This window comes from Alosa pseudoharengus, unplaced genomic scaffold, assembly GCF_046254945.1.
Source record: "Alosa pseudoharengus isolate Yale_2024_CS ecotype anadromous, Long Island Sound unplaced genomic scaffold, YU_APseudo_1.1 YU_APseudo_1.1_scf_15, whole genome shotgun sequence".
Lineage (NCBI taxonomy): Eukaryota > Metazoa > Chordata > Actinopteri > Clupeiformes > Clupeidae > Alosa > Alosa pseudoharengus.
The window spans coordinates 4,758,514-4,776,481 of record NW_027468620.1 but is presented as its reverse complement, the minus strand read 5'-3'; the positions used below and the strand labels follow the sequence as shown (position 1 = coordinate 4,776,481).

At 40.8% G+C, this 17,968-nt stretch overlaps 1 protein-coding gene across 1 annotated transcript in view; it reads left to right on the top strand.

Annotated features, from left to right (window-relative positions):
• polh (polymerase (DNA directed), eta) overlaps window positions 1-17,231 on the top strand; it is a 35,812-nt gene extending 18,581 nt beyond the window's left edge. Inside the window, exons 6-11 of the mRNA XM_076285308.1 lie at window positions 14,756-14,859; window positions 14,964-15,083; window positions 15,207-15,330; window positions 15,449-15,514; window positions 15,623-15,795; window positions 15,919-17,231. Coding sequence (XP_076141423.1) covers window positions 14,756-14,859; window positions 14,964-15,083; window positions 15,207-15,330; window positions 15,449-15,514; window positions 15,623-15,795; window positions 15,919-16,801 — 1,470 coding nt within the window. The 3' untranslated portion in view covers window positions 16,802-17,231. The remainder of the gene's footprint in view (window positions 1-14,755; window positions 14,860-14,963; window positions 15,084-15,206; window positions 15,331-15,448; window positions 15,515-15,622; window positions 15,796-15,918) is intronic.
• The last annotated feature ends 737 nt before the right edge of the window (window positions 17,232-17,968 follow it).

Here is a 17,968-nt window from a genome sequence, read left to right as displayed (position 1 = left end):
GAAATAAATCATTTTATTTAGATACGTCTTTAACAATTTCATTAAATAATCAGGAACAACAACTTCAGGTAAATAACAAAACATATGTTTACAAACAAGCAGTAACTATTAGAACTACAAGAATGACAAGACAACAGTATAACAAAGATCAACAAAATACTTTAACATGATGAACAAAGCATCAATTCATATTAACATTCACACATATAAACAATTAAAACATTAGAAGAAATTCAATACATTTAACAACCATACAGCATATAATTTGATACAATATATAATTATCGATATCATTTGCCCTACACATAAGGTGATACACTAACGCCGCATTCACACCAGATCCGTGTGTGTGTTGTCACAGCTGTGGCGTGTGTGTGTGTGTGTGTGTGTCCATCTAAGCCTAGCAGATGATGAGGTGTAAATGCTACTGGAGTTGGTGTCCCTGTCTGTGTTAGAAGGATAGGCAAAGTGTATGCTTTCTACCTGACATGGGACTTGACCATGCTCAAAATAAAGAAATTGTCAGATAAGAAAATTAGAAATTGAATTACAAATCTAACCAAACTATTATCACTATAATCCCTGTCATTATTGTTATAAGCAACACTCTTATCACAACCAGAAATGTGCATACGCCCAGTTGGGCGAACACACACACACACACACACACACACACACACACACACACACACAAACATGCTTACCCAGCTGAGGATGATGGGAGATTACTCTCCTCCTCTACCACATCATTGTCTTCCTCTTCATCCAGAAACTACCCATCCATGTCCCATGTCCATGCCACCGTGGTCCTTGGGGTCATGTTTGCCATCAGCAGTCGGCTGCTTTCACCTCAGTTGCACATACTTCTCTCCCTCCATCTAAAATAACAAAAAAATCACAGGTCTGATAGTAAATAGGTTGTTTAGTTTTATTTTACATTACTTCCACATAATCTTAATCACCACCAACCATGACTCTTTTCACTAAAAGTATTATTGTCACTGGAGGACTCCAATATTGCTTGGAGAGGTAACATTAGTCTCAGAGCTCACTAGGTGTTATTGCCTTGGCTAAACCATACATAGCATACCAGCTTACAAGCAAACATTGATTCATGAACATGAGTCAGGAGATATGACAGAAAACATCTAAACAGCGTATGCATACACATACACACCGTGCATAGGCTACTGCAGTTGGGTAAAGACAAAACACCCCCTTAGAAAATAATGTGTCGACGAGTAGGCTTGGGTGTATGAGCTCCCATCATAGTTAGCCACCCAAAAACCTCATAATCAAAGCAGCCAACCTTACAGCCTAAAAGCTAAACAATACTAAGACACATTTATAACAAATCTTCAGTCATGTATTCATGAAAACAGCAGTCAATGAATAAAATCCTTACGTTACACCATCGGTAATCAACACAGTTTTCACGTCGGTAACGTAACATTAACATTGTCATTCATGTCAGATGTTTCTATCTAAGTAAGCTAAGCAACTTGGCTACAAACAACTGTAAATTGTGCTATACATATTACGAAGGAATGAAAGGTTTATTTGACAATAAAATACCGATTAGGTGCTACTTGACATAAAGTTGGCAGTCATGAAGCACGGGAGTGAACTTTATCACGACTACGCGTCAGGGACATGTTGCAGCCTCTTCTGATGCTAACGTTACCTAACTTAGCTAGTTTTCTGTATCAGCTGACAAGCAAGGAACATCGTTCAAAATAGAACAAATCGTTAAAATGTCAGTCCTAGTAGGTCTGTAATCTTGGTTGACATATAGTAACCCCCCAGAAATTACTGAAAATAATGAGTTTACTAAAGATTACGGTGTGCTAAAATACCAGCTGTCATATCAGCTGAAGTGAACGCACACACGCATTATGTTACGGCCATGCATACAAGGTGTAATTACCAGCAAAAATAACTTTTAAAAACGATTTTGAAGTAATAACATGGATAACAAGTAGTAATAACATAAAAAGACTTGTTTTTACCTCAGATGATCGATCCAGTAGTTTCTCTTTTAGACGACGTCAAGATCAACGATGCATAGTGCTTCCTGCTGTTTTTCCTCTAGTGGAGGGAGACGTCAACTCTTGATTTTTCCTTCACGTAGTAAAATAAATTCGCGCCACAAATCCCTTAACCAATCATATTGCCAGAAAGCCTATGATGTGACGTTTTTGAGGAAGTTTTCATTGATAAAATTGGTTGGGGTATGGCTGAGTTATTAGACTGAACGTCATCGGTACTGGGGTACCGAAATTAGAGCGTGCGGTCTGCAAAGGGTTAAACTGACACGTAACTGTTAAAAACAGCACTCACTGATGCACTTATTCTTACTGTACTCTAATGTTTTTTAAATTGTCCTAAAATTGTTGAGAATTGCTCTAAAACTTAAACTGTTTACCATGTTGTTAGTCGCTTTGGCTAAAAATGCGTCAGCCAAATGTAATGTAATGTAATGTAATATTATAATATAATAAATGTGTAGTGAGCAGAATTTTGGACATTGCGTTAATGCACGTAGTTTTTGACCTGTATGCCCGATTTTCAAAATTGAGGTACTGTTGGATCAAGCCGAGTTCAATCTACCCTATTCCACTATCTGCTCCTGTTGGTGAAACGCACATGAGCAAGCACACATTGCAGTTCCTTGGAAATACTAGTTTATATTCTTCCTTTTTACAGTCATGGAGGTAACCATTTCATTACCTGTTGTACACTGTTCAAGCTGTGTTTGTAATAAATGAATATCTCAATCTCTGAATCTGAAAATAAATATGGTCAGATGCTATTTTATAAGCCTACAATATCCTCCAGAATTATTGGCACCTCTGATAACGTTGACTAAACACCGGTATAAAAAATAATCTGTTGGTGATTTATTGTAATCTCACTATGAAAAAATTAGGAAAAATCCAGCCTTGAAGGGAAGAAAATGTATTTTGAGAAAAAGTAAAATCTCAAAGTCATCAAATAAATATCTTTAACAAAAACACGTCGCTCACAATTATTGGCACCCCTGCTTGTAATACCTTCTTAAGCCTCCTTTTGCCAATAAAACAGCTTGTAATATTATAATAATATGGTGGCGTGGGACCATTTTATCTTTTAAAAAACGATAATGTTAGTTCACTGTAAACACTGCGATGTAATAATTGTCATTGTTTCGATTTAACTCAATGAAATAAGAGCTCTTAATATTTTATATTGTTGGTTGGTTTAATACCTTGTTGTCAATGAAAAGTCGTTGTCCTACACCATGGGTCTCCAACATGTCGCTCTTAAGCTCAGTCGCTTGCCGTCCCCTTCTGAGCTTGCAGGCTGAAGCAGTAGGCCTAGGCTACTAGGCTACTACATTTAAACACAATTGTTGCTGCTACTGGAGGCATTCCAGCCTATGAATTTAATAAAGTAAATCATGCAATTCAAACTCAATTTAGGCTACTTGGCTACGCAATAAGGTTTCCATTACAGCACAGTGCATATGTTGAATGAATGAAAGCGGCTGCCTTGTCTCGCAATAAACAGCGGGTGAAAATCCCGACTCTTTCAGCTACATGAAATGTAATAGTGAGCCATCAAATACCTCCCAGATTTCAGTGCTCATCAGTTCAAACATTGAGCGATATAATCAAACTGTCCAAAAGTAAATTAAATCCCAAACCAAACAGAAAATCTTCTGCTTTTGATAGCGGTATGCGCTCCAAACGAAACGCATGTCTCACAATAAAACGCTCGTAGAAAGGCCTGCTCAATATAATAGGGGCAGCCGTGGCCTACTGGTTAGCGCTTCAGACTTGTAAGCGGAGGGTTGCCGGTTCGAACCCCGACCAGTAGGCACGGCTGAAGTGCCCTTGAGCAAGGCACCTAACCCAGAGTTTCCGCTAGAAAAAAATGGTGCCGGTCAAAGTGACCGGCAGAGGTTTCGTTTTCCGGACATTTTGATGATGTGCCGGTCAAATATCCTATTATTGCTTCTTAATTAGTCAAGTTGAGGAAAACAGGAGACAGGCTATATAGCTTAAAGAATGACATAATCAGGCTGAATAGAATTCAACATGTTCATTAGCCTAACTTACATAAACATGCCTAACAAGATCTAGCCAGTATTTATGTTTTCATGGAACGCAGGAGTCCGCTTCGTTCATGTTTTTTTAAAAAGGCTACGTTGTTTGTTGCTGCCCACGTTATCTCCAGTGGTTCCACTGTTTAACTTGCAGAGATGCGCACACACAAGAATGAGCGCTCACACCACTACCCCCTAAGGCTATGCCTCTTTATTTGATAACAATACATTAAGAAATCTTTCCTATTCTGGGAAATGTTTAGTTTCTTTTTCTTTCGGTCCGTGGTTCAATGATACCGTTTAATTGTGCTGGAAATTATCCAGACCAGCAATCTCCTCGTCGAGGAGGCCCTAACCCTGCATAGATAGAGAAAGCATAGGCCTACTGTATGCTTTGGGTACAGAACACAGTTGCATGTCCAGTGTACACGGAGAATGACAGTGTCTTGGAGCGGCCGCAACCAGCTGCAACTCCACTTCCAACGTCATGATTCCGACAGATACGCCCGACACTTTTTATCTGGTGGTGGTGGAGTTGACCGGACATCTGAGGCTTCAGACGTTACCAATTTATCATCATCCATCGCGTCTGGCCTCTGAAAAAACTTTTAAGGCTAGTCTGCCTGGGCCTGGCCATGTTTGAACCGCCTCACTAATTTGTTCGTTGTTTATTAACATGGACGTTTTAAGCATGCGCTTCCTATTTGAAATGCAGCATAGGCTATGCGTGTTGTTTTAATAGCCTTCAAACGGTAGAGCATGTGCATTTAAAAACATAGCCACGTATTGCTTTAATATAGGCTTACATTTTAAGGCTTATTCTCAAATTCATATTGCGTTAGGGGGACGGGATTATTAGCCAATTTCAATCGGACAATTTGACCGGAGAGATTTAATTTTGTCGGACATTTCATTTTTTTTCCGGCCAATGTCCGGTAATTACCGGACAACGGAAACCCTGACCTAACCCCTCACTGCTCCCCGAGCGCCGCTGTTGTTGCAGGCAGCTTACTGCGCTGGGATTAGTGTGTGCTTCACCTCACTGTGTGTTAACTGTGTGCTGAGTGTGTTTCACTAATTGACGGATTGGGATAAATGCAGAGACCAAATTTCCCTCACGGGATCAAAAGAGTATATATACTTATACTTACTATATATAGCCTACGTCTGCCCCAAATAAAGCCCTGTGCTTTGCGCAGCCTAAGTAAATAAAAGACCCCGGCCATAATTTGAGGATTTACGGCAGTTATTTTCTTATGAGGCTTTGTTAAATAGCCTAATTGATTGTTATAGGCTAATCTCTCACCCTCTTGCTCGACTCCGTGCCTTGGATAGTTTTGTTACATTTTGACAAAACCTGTCAGATCTAAGCATTATTATGTTTTTGGTTGTTATATGATTCTTTTTTATAATTTATTATTTTGGAACAAACGAGGGTCTTTGTTTAATCTGAACGGTGGCTCGCATTCCGCTGCTTTAGAGCACCGCAGCGTAGCGCTTGATATCTTCAAGTTTAGCCTAACCGAACGTCCAGTTTAACTGCCACAAGTTATTCTTCTTGTGATAAAGATCTCATGGAGGAAAAACACGCTGTATTTTTGTATTTTCATTGCCTTTTTAAATTGATAAAAAGTTAAATAAATAATGAATTTTAATATAGGCCTAGAAATATTAATAATTAATCGATAGTCGATAGTTTTTCTTGGTGTTAATGATACCATGTACCTTAATTAGGTTCCCAAGGCCTTTGGGAATAAAAACAGCCCCACAATAGCACAGCCCCTCCACCATTATTCGCATTAGGCATGGGGTTCTTTTCAGTATATCCATTCTTCTATGTATGCCAAACACACCTAAAGTGCTCTGTTTTAATGATCTGAAACGCAAGTATCTTTGCGCAAAACGCAAGTAACTTTGTGGGCGGATCTTGGGCACTGTTGCTATTTTACGGGCGGGATAAATGACTGTTGCGCCCGACGCATATTTAAAATGGGTTGGTCTGAAGTAGCAGTTTACTCATGGGTGTGGTTTGGGCGAACGTGCAATAAACCAATCAGAGCGTCATCTCACATTCCCTTTAACAACAGGTGCGCTTGTTCCATGGCGGATTGCTATTATGATGGCGGATTTGTCAGGCACAGCCAGGAGCAGTTCACAGCAAGGACTGTTCAGTTAGGAACAGTTTGCTATTGATTTTTCTTTTTGACAAAATGTAAATACAGAAATGTCACAAAGACATACTTTCCGATGTTTTGGGCTCACTCTAACTGAATCACTATGAATGCATGGTGATATTTTGAAATGTTCTTCTGTCAGATAACCTCTCCTCTCCCGTGCTGCTGCTTGGGCATTTGGGTTAAATTGCATCGGTATGCAGTTCAACATCACGTCTCCTTAAGTCCTAATATTTCCTCATTTGTCATCAACACATCCAGATTTATGTTTATTTTCCCACATCTTCATTGACACCACAATGATCCCTCGTATTTTCCTTGTAATTATGTATGATTTGCAGAAATGGGAACTGCTGCGTCCGTGTATATGAGAGGAGCAAAGTGTATGTGCTTTGTGCACACGCTACATTATGGCCAAGCAGGTGTATGGCCGGACGCACTGTGCTTACCATCACGCAACTCAACAACGAGAGACAATTTCCTCTATGTGTGTCTTCACACCAAGTTGACCTACAATAACTTCCCAACTCTGCACAGTATCTCATTAACTGCATGACAGTAGGCTATTTACAATATTTTCTGTAAAATAAGTTTGTAAATACGTTCAAAATCAACTTAATGCACGCACAACTTTTGTTTGAGCAGGAGAGAATAACAACACACGGACGCAGCAATTACAGAAATTGTAGGCTTGCTACTTTCTTTTACCATTTATGGTTGCTGGTTATCAGCACACAATAAACTGATTTAAGCTAATTCACTAACTCAAGACTTCAAGGCCATCATGGATATAAAACGTTTTTGAAAACAACGAAAGGATGGAGGGAGCAAAGGATGGAGGCAGCAAAGCTAGGAGTTATTTCAGATGGGTAAGGTAGACAAAATTGTGGTGTTTGTCAAAACATTAGCGTTACAGCTGGAATAATGATTATAGGCCAGGGGTCGGCAACCCGCGGCTCCGGAGCCGCATGCGGCTCTTTGATCCCTCTGATGCGGCTCAGCCTTTGAAAATAATTAAATAAAAAAAAATATTTAATTAAAATGTATTTTATTTTAGTTCGTTCATTTTCAAAATGTAATATTGTAAGTCTATCTGAGTAATTTAGCCTATATAACTTTCCACCTCACTTGACTCCATAACCGTAGCTGCACAATATTGTTACATTCGTGGTTCGTTGCCATGTCAATATCAAACAAAATCACCGATTTCCCTCCATTTCAGTCAATGAGAACACTTTAATTGTTATTGTTGATGTGTGCGCTTGCTGTAGGCTAGATAAGGAAAATGTCAAAAAGGAAACGTCAGCGACCACAACTTGCGAGCGTGAACACAAGGCTGAAATGGGAAAGTTTCCATCCGAAGACTGATTCTGAAAACGCGAAATGAACTGCCTGTTATATCGCACACTGCAACGAGTTAATATTGCTGTGTTAACCCTGTTCGGTTCCACTTGCATGTGAGAAATCTTTCTCACATATGAAAAATATAAAGACAAACCTGCGCTTACGCTTAAGGGCAATTCCGCGCAAAACTGTCAACAATGCCATGGTATTTAGTTGCCGTTATGGATATGACAGTTTTGCGGGCAGTTGCCCTTAAATAGTGACAGCCTCAATTCTTGCATGAAACTTCACCTCACTGAATATGAGCCAGCCAGACTCCAAGGCCATCACCAAATCTAATCTCTGGTAGGCCTAATGTTCAATTTCACCAATGACATGTCAACGAAAATTGAATGTTGTGTTGTTAACTATGATGTTACTTTGCATACCAAAGGACACTGGAAAAATAGGGGGTGGTGTTTAGCCTACATGGGAAGCCTAAGGTCTATACTTCTGTCATTCCACTTTACATTTCAAGTTACTTGCACATTAAAACCAGTAGAAAATGTAGGCTATTTAAAAATCCTCTGTTGAATGAAAGTAACTGTACGTTAAATATCCAAACTTTTTCTTGTAACTGTCTTTATGTGGCTCTTCTAAGATTAACTCATTGAATTCCAAGCTGTTTTCGGGAGCTTTGTCTAAGAGTGCCAGCAATCTAGACCATTGTTGATGATTTTTGTACAGCCACAACATATTCTGTGTTATAGCTATGAACACGTACAATAGCTCGATTAAAAGGTGAGACTTTAAGCTCTCGGTGGGTGCAAACCGTGTATTTCTACACGCCTCTGTTCCTGAGAAATCACAAGCTAAACAGTGGCTAGTTTTCATCAAAATCGCTGCTTTTTTCTAGAAATGGAGATATAACGTCTTTTTATTTATTTTTTTTATTTTTATTTATTTATCCTTTATTTTACCAGGTGATGTCCCATTGAGATATTCAAATCTCTTTTACAAGGGAGCCCTGGAGCCTTTCATAAAATATGAAGTGTTGCCTGTTACTTACTTGTGTAAACCTTCCGGGAAGTGATCAACGAGACCTGGCGAGGCTGCCACCTAGTGATAGACCCATGAAAATGGCCTGGTTTTGACCTGACGTGCATGAGTCACTGATTCGACCCAAAGCGGCAACGCGAGTTATGATAAAATGTCCAGATAAAATGTCCAGATTGTGCGTTTTCATGAGTTTCACGATCGTTATATATTTAGTTTCGTCTAGTTTCGTAATTTAAAAAAAAAGCTAAAAACGTAATATGACTTTTTTGGCACTCAACGCATGGGAAGGAAAAATGTAATATTATGTTTTTGGCACTCAATGAGTTAAAAAAATAAGAAATTTGGTAAAAGTGGCTCTCCAGGCAAAAAAGGTTGCCGACCCGTTATAGGCTGATGTTAAAGCTAACACGATGTTTAAAGCCATAAACAACCGTAAATTGGGACAATCCTAAAGGTAACTTTAGGCTTTATAGGGCTGTATAAAGTTGTCCAAATGAATAGGTCATTATTAGGCGTTGTTGTAAAGATATTGCATGTGGATGTTGTATATAGGCTACTTTTTAGGTGATCAATGCACAAATGAAACTGGGAAACGGACAAATATTATCAATCTGTGGCGGAATTGTTTTCTGAATCTGCAAAATAGCACAATAATTAAAGTTCTCTGTCGTACGACGGATTTCCGTCAATTTGATTTTAGAAATGCCATATTTGAGATCGATGCAGATCCGATGAGAAAAAATAAATAAAAAGGGGGGGGGTCTATCACTTCTTCTTTTCCTTTTCTTAAGGCAACTACAAATATTAGGTCTGATGAATTAATGTGATGTTAAATGTTTAAAGGGACACCAGGCAACGTTTTCGTGTTAATTAATCATCTTCGTAAGTCGGTGTATGGTTAAATGACTCATTACGGGGCGAATGAAAGGTCTCTCGCCCGCCCCTACTGCCTGTAGGAAGAATATCCTACTTCCAAGTTCGGCGTATCCTACCCGCCGACCGAAGCAGGATCAGTTTACAGCACAGAGGCAGGCTAACGAAACGCTAGAGATTGTTGCAAACGTGTATATAATGGCAGAGCCGGCGAAGAAGCAGTGAAAACCCTTGACGGAAGACGCAAAGAAAAGGAAAAGAGCTTCAGACCGAGCGAGGGGGAGTTTCGTAGAGAAAAAGCATCAGGCTTGCCTGGTGTCCCTTTAAAGACCTAATGTAGACCTAGTGTTCTTGAACTTTCTGTGTCTCAATCAGTGACAGCGCAAGAAGATACGTCAGCCATGAGTTTCGCTTTGTTTATGTTGTAGCTACACGCTTGTCTCATTAGCCTGTGGAGTGTTTGCTTAAAAAAAAAAAACACGTCTGGAGGACTAACAGTCTAAAAGTTGGATTATAGTAAGTATAAGTATATACAGTATACTCTTTTGATCCCGTGAAGGAAATTTGGCCTCTGCATTTATCCCAATTCGTGAATTAGTGAAACACACTCAGCACACAGTGAACACACAGTGAGGTGAAGCACACACTAATCCTGGCGCAGTGAGCTGCCTGCAACAACAGCGGCGCTCGGGGAGCAGTGAGGGGTTAGGTGCCTTGCTCAAGGGCACTTCAGCCGTGCCCACTGGTCGGGGTTCGAACTGGCAACCCTCCGGTTATAAGTCCGAAGCGCTAACCGTAGGCCACAATCGAGACAGCTGATAAGGTTGGCAATCCATTTAACTTTTTTTGATTAGATACATTGTGAGCTCTATGTGCGAAAGAGATAAGGTGTCCGGCCTTGATGTTAATGATACCTTAATTGGCAGGGTAAAACGTCTTCCTGTTTCTGTCTTTCCTGTGGACTTTTCTTTTTTTTTTCTTTGTGCTCTTCCACAGGAAGTTGATTTACACAGCGGCCCAATCTTGTGAAATGGGCTAATTTCTTACTATCGCGAACTCTTGTCAGGGGAGGTCATTCATTTGGGTGCCACCTATGACTTGAACAGGTAGCCTGCTATGCCACCCGATGTAGCCTATTATTGTATTGTATTATACAGTTTTTTATCAATACAACTTACATTATGTGTAAAGCGACGCAATATAAATCGTAGCCTATGCAATTTATTATCCCGTGTGTTATGACATGTTTCACAATTTGCGACGGAAGGTTTTGACTGTGCGTGTTAACATAAAATAATAATAATACAATCACTGTCATCGTTAACTGTTGTGTAAGGGGGTCAATCGTGTTTGTGACGCACAGACAGCCTTGTAGCCTATTTTGCTTGTGCCTACACTTTTAACAACAGTAGGTTATGAGTGTATGTTGACAAAAAATAACCATGCAATTAAAATAGTCAACTTAGCTATAAAATATTATTAATTTATAGCACAAAACCATAACCAGTAGGCCTACTAGAACCTCGCATAATATTAGCGTCATGATTTGTGTGCGTCTATTTGGCAAGGCCACTAGCTGTCATGGATACGTTGTTGCTAAAGGAAGGCACAGGTGTCTGAGAAAACAGTTAAAAAATAAATGGATATGGGCTTGGCTGTTGGAAACGAGGGAGAACGGCAAGCCATGGTGTAAAGAAATGCAATAGGAAACAGTTTTAGCACGCCACCAATCAGAAGACCGCCATAAGGTTAATGTTCGTGCTCTTCAGGACATCTTCCCTGCCTGGTGCAACTGCCACCACGGCAGAGGTAGGCTATGTTTATCTATGGCTTACCGTGTTTGCACTCAGAAAGTATGCATGTTCTTTCATAGCACAACACGACCTGTCCCTCACCATATCGCAACCTCTTGTCAACCTTATACGATCTGTTGCTGAAGACAAAGCGCCATCTCCAGATTGTCATTATCAAATGCACAGACCTCCTGCATGAGCACACACAGTATTGCTGCTCATTGGAAAACTGAGTTGTCTGTAAAACTCAAAACTACCATGTTTTCATTAAATGCTGATGAGGCAACAAATGGAAATATGGACAAGATCTCGAATGTTCTGATTCATTACTTTGATGAGGAAATGGGAAGTCTTGCCAACTTGATTTTACTTGGTGTTGAATTGCATATTAACAAGAAAAAAAATCTCCCCTTTAAACACTTTTGGCCTGAAGTAATTAAATAAGAGTAAGTTAAAGCCTTTCTACAATATTGCTGCAGTAGAAAAGAACAGCAATGGCTAGTCAGCAATGGTCAGGGATGGAAAAAAATTAATTAATATTTTTAACTCCTTTCCGACATTGCCCTTTTCATCTCACGTACCCCCTAGTGGCAGCTCGCGTACCACCACAGTTTGGGAATCTCTGCTCTAAATAATCTATTAGCAGTGAGGTCACTTTTGAAGAGATTTTGGGGGACTTGGTGAACCCAAGATGATACCTTTGTCTGTAACTCTCCAACAGTGGTTCTTGTGGAATTTTTTGCCTATCTTACCATCCTCCATACTGTACGTGGGGGTTAGATAACCATGGGTCTTTGTCCAAGCATGTTTGTCACATTTCCAGATGATTAGAACCTTTTAATCATTGTTTTAACTGTAAATATAGGCATTTTCAACAAAGTACCTAGTTTCTATAGACATTCTCTGACTTACAAATGTCAACACACTTTTTTTTTTTTTATTTAAATTTAGCGTAATCTTTTGTCTTTCCGATGTTGAAAAATGACTAGAGGATTTAGCCTCTGTGTGACTTTATTTTCATACCATAGTGAAAAAGAAAGAAAGTCATGAACTACTTCTGAAAGTTCAGACACTTTGATTAATTTAAATAAGTTGAAACTAGATAGGAAAATGCTTCTGTTAGGTTTTGTATATAAGATTTTCAGGGGTGCCAATAATTGTGAGCAACGTGTTTTCGTTAAAAAAAGTCAAGTCACTTTTATTTTTATAGCGCATTTAACATGCACAGAGTGCAACACAAAGCGCTCCACAAACAAGACACAACAAAAAGACAAAAGATGTCGGACGGAGCGGCGTAGTCGCCAGCCTTCCTGCGACATCAAGACAAACAAACAAATTTACAAAATAACAATTGACGCACAAGACAAAAGATGCCTAATGGAGCGGCGTAATCGCCAGCGTACCCGAGACACCTAACGGTAGACATACAAGACAGACAACAAACAAAAATGAACAAGTAATAAAATAAATAAATAAGAAATTAAAATAAAGAAAAGTCTGTGTTAACTTAATCCAACTCAGTCCAATGGCAATGACATGGCGCACAGCTGCGTCTTCAGTCCAACCCGGAGGATCCAACGTTAACATCTTTTGTAAGTGACGTTGGTAGGCCTACTTGTAGATTGCAGTCTAGAGATCACTAGAAGCATATTTATTCATTACAGTGTGGTGGTCTTTCTGCTGGGCCTTAAGCCTGTCGCACCTCCAACGGTGCCTGTGGTGGACTGTGCATGGCAGGGGTCGTCCACTTCCCCTGAGGCAGGCCTAATCCTGACCGCATACCGCACGGTTTTGCTGCAGGGTCTTCAGCTGGGGACCACCGCTCATTGACTTTTCGCCCCTTAACCCAGAACATCTCCTGGTGGTGGGGCAGTGAACAGGGACGTCTCCCTGACACCCCCTGCAGCAAAACCTAATTGGATGTTACTCCCCAAGCCTTGTCTCGTCGTTTCAGCCAGAGCCAGTGGCTTACTTTCTCCGCTTCCTCAGAGAGCTCTTTGGTGGATCTGCTCAGTGTGGCTCCACGTAGTCCCAGGTCCTTGAGCAGGCGTGATGTAGTTCTGCCTACAAAGCCTCTGGCTCCCACCTCCACCGGGTACAGCCTCACACTCCATCCACTTTCTCTGCACTCCGCGACCAGGTCTGCATACTTTGCCTTCTTTCTCTCATATGCGGCCTTCAGTCCCTCCTCCCATGGCACTGTCAGCTCGATCAGTATTGCTGACCTCACCGCTGCAGACCACAGCACCACGTCTGGTCTTAAGGTGGTGCTGCATATCTCCTGTGGGAACTGGAGCTGCCTTCCCACATCTACCTCCATCTTCCACTCCGCCCCTGGTGTTAATAGCTTGGCGGGTGGTCTCCTGTTGGTATGCACTGTGGCTTCCCCCTGCCTGAGGAAGTGGATACTGCGTCGGTTCTCTGATGGACTCTGGTTGTTTGCCTCCTGCCGACTTTTCTCCAGCACCTCTGCCAGCTTGCTAAGCACTTGAGCCGACCCTGTGTAGAAGCTAACCGTCTGAAGTAATGGCCGATCCCGCAGATCAGCAACTTGCTGGACCCCCGACAGCGACAGCCTGATGCTCCGAGAGACTGCAGAGCTCCCCAACGTCAATGGTAGTTTCGAATGTTAGCAGCTAGAAGCTAGACTGCTCAATGATCAATCCAGACACAGTTAACGTTGGTCTGCACAATCCAGACTCCAGGCAAGGCAGATGGCAGCTCCCAGGTAAATAGCAGCTCGGCGGCCACAACAGATCCCTCGCAGAGTAGGCCCAGGTCCAGCTGTCCTGATAGATCTCCTCGACCAAACAGTGAAGTGCAGCACCTCTCACGGATGGATGGATGGAAGGATGTCAGTCCAGGGCAAAAGCTAGTTCTAGCCATAGCAAGCTGCCAATGGACTTGGAAGCAGTAAAAGGGACTAAGAATAACATGACAATTATTGAAAATAACATAAATGAAGAGAGAATACATTTAACTAGACAAATAAATACAAAAAATTAACATGACATTACATAAAATTACAAACATTACATAAAAACAAACAAAAACATGATTCCAGACGGAGCGGCGTGTCTCGCCAGCGTCCCTGTAACTTAGCAATTGTGGGTGGATTTTTCCTCATTATTTTCATTGTGGGAGTACAATAAATTACCAAAATATTATTTTTTATACCTGGTTTTTAGTCAACTTTACCAAAGGTGCCAATAATTCTGGAAGGTACAGTATTTAGGTCTGTGTCTAGTTAGTTCATTTGAAAATCAATTGAGAATCCAAAATCGAAAAAGGGAAAAAATAAGACATTTCTTTATGCTCAGATCAAAATCAGAAAATAAAGGAAATTGACCTAGCTTAAAGCTGGAAATTGGTCAAGTTAGTTACTACAATCACAACAAAAAACAATTCTCTCTCTCTCTCTCTCTCTCTCTCTCTCTCTCTCTCAGGTCCTGGCTAAGCTTGCTTGTGGCCTGAACAAACCCAACCGCCAAACAGTACTTCCCCTCAGCTCAGTTACCCAACTCTTCAGTAGTCTCCCCATTAGCAAAATGTGAGTTCTGCATCATTTCATTTATGTCTTTTTTTGTACATGGTAAGCTGTGAATGCACAGTTCAGTTGGAACTGTGGGTAAACCATTTTGTCCTTCCTCATAGTCGTAATCTTGGAGGTAAACTGGGGGCCTCCATCACAGAGACTATGGAAGTAGAGAACATTGGAGAGCTGGCAAAGTTCACTCAGGGCCAACTGGCTCAGCACTTTGGCGTAAAGACTGGGTGAGGCCTTGAGTACAGTTAAATCTCAAGTTAACAAAAATTCCTAATTGAATAAGTAATATTATTTATTTGGTGCTTGCTTATGTATTGGTTATATTTGAATGTCACATGCTTCTTCTGTAGTCAGTGGCTGTATGACTTGTGTAGAGGAATAGAGTTTGAGCCAGTGAAGCCTAGACAGCTGCCAAAATCCATCGGCTGTAGCAAAAATTTTCCAGGAAAGACCTCTCTGGCCACCAAAGACCAGGTAGCATTCTGCAAGTCTCATCTTTGCAAAGTCCATTATAACAACATGTGCAAATACCAGTACAGCATAGATGGACACTTTTTACCATAACTGTTTGACTTAATCATTTTCTCAATAGGTCCAGCACTGGCTTGAGCAGCTAGCTTTGGAATTGGAGGAAAGACTGATCAAAGATAGGGACATGGTGAGGAAAATGAGTCTCTGACCATGATTTCTTGCCGGAACCATTACAAATGCAGTCTTTGACTGAATCATGTTAAACTCTTCTGCCCCCCCCCACCCCACCCCACAGAATGGACGTGTGGCTAAGCTTCTGACTGTGGGAGTGAGGCTTGCTGGAGAAACAAAGCCTAGCAGTTACTCTCGTTGCTGTGCTTTGGCACGATATGAAGCCAGCAAGATCTCCACTGATAGTTTTGCAATTATTAAGAGCCTGAATTGTGCTGGAAACCACCAGCAAGCCTGGTAAGTAAATGAAAGTACACAGGGAATGGTACCATCAGTATTCAGGATGTTGAGTACTTTCAATTGCTTCTTATTTCAAGATATTTCATCACGACTGATTTGGTTATATTTACTGTTACTCAGGTCCCCTCCCCTCACCCTACTACACCTCTCTGCCAGTAAATTCAGCGATGCTCCCACAGCTTCATGTAGGGGAATCACCAGGTTTCTGAGAAATGATGTTATTTCCACCCAGATACCTCTTTCATCCCACAGTCCATCTGCTAGCTTGGCAATCAACAATCAACAACTACCAACACCTAAGAGACCAGGAATGATCGAGTCCTTCTTTCAGAATGTTGTCAAGAGAAGGCAAGATCATGTTGAACTTTCAGAGGGTGCTGAAAATGAACTTGAAGACAGTGGAGAGGAGGAAAGGACGGATGACAAAAAAAGTTTACCTGAAAACAGTGCCTCCACCTCATCCAGCATGCAAGTAACATCCTCATTCTTTCAAAAAAAAAGTGCAGAGAAAAAACACTTCCAGTCTTTCACCACCACAGCTGATGGTTCAGGTGTTGCGTCTTACCAGATGGTGGAGGATTCCTGTCAGAGTCATAAACATGCTGTTTTTCACCCTGATAAAAATACATATACACCTACCAGTGATGGCCTGTGTGGCATGATCGAAGATTTATCTGTTCCGGAGTCTACTTTGAGCCTCTCCTCAGATGACCATATGCCATGTGATCGGTGTGGACAGGAAGTGCTAGCCTGGGAGATGCCAGAGCACACAGACTACCATTTTGCACAAGATTTACAGAATTCTTTTTCCTCCCCATTACCTTCTCTCTCTTCATCCAATCAGATCCCAGCTAACCTGTCCAAAACAAATGTTTATCCAAGGTCTAAGACATCACCTCTCGCCTCTGGTAGTAGAAAACCTAGCAGTGGTTCCGGAAGACAAGCCAAAAAGCCAAAACTAGAGGGCACCGTTACCCTCGATTCCTTCTTCAAAAGGAGTTAACTTTGAAAAGTTTTGATATAGACCTTACATTTATTAAATTTTCTATCGATGAGTAAATTAAAGCCAGAAATACAAGATTCAACTCAAGAGAAGCCAACTGTCTCAAAGCACACATTTCTCGTATTTTATTTTTATTTACATAAAAGATCCTGTGACTGCAAACTGTGAGCAAAATCACCATACTTGTATGCTAGTTCAGATGAGAGGCTGTTAATCTGTACTTTCAGAAAATTGGTAAATATAATAATGGCTTTACTGGTTGGTGGTATGTTTCCTGAGAAAATGATACCCGCGTCCATGGCACCACAGCCTCCCAGTCTGAAGACATTCCAGTTAACAAGCAACAAGTGGTGGTGTTTTGTGTTGACAACGTTCTGTTGTAGATTTAGTGAAAGCATAAAATTAGGAAAATTAAAGTTTATTTACTACATTTCTCATTATTGTTGTACAGTAGCATACACTTTTGATGTAGCCATTACAGAGTATTCTGAAAATCAATACCAATTGAATGAATGAAATGCCAATTCTTCCATTGTGCTGCTTTAAGCAGTGGCATTTGGTGTTAAAGTGGTACCCAGTTAATCTAAAACTGACTGAAAGGGTCATCTTCCCTGTGCATAGTGCTAAACCAGATGGTCCGGGCACGCAATGGCAATTCAGATGCCATTCCTACTGCCAACTGCTGTGCAACTGCGCTAAATGTCACCTTAGTCATGTGTTACAATGCTGCTATGCTCTGAACGTCTGTCAGATGGCTAATTTGTAGCTCTGTTCCAATGTGACTTCATTTAAACTTCTCAAGGAGTTTGGCAAATTGATATACAAACGTAATGCAGCCAAAAAAGTGGAACTACATCATAGGTGTGCAATTATCAGAGAAATAATTGATGTTCTAAACACTGCATCGTTAAACTACATGTAGACGTTTTAAACACGCAGTTGCCCCTGGGTCCATGATGGGAAATTTAAAATGACAGTTCCCCTGTTACTCCTATCCCTGCTCATTTTTGTTGTGTGTAGGCCTACTGCGTTCTAGTTCGTCATGGCCTAATTTGCCAACATCAAACATGTTTTGTATTCAAATATAAATTCTTCAAACATTGGAAACATTGACTCACTGTAAAAGCAGTTCACTCACCCATCCAATTAGTCATCCACACAGGTTAC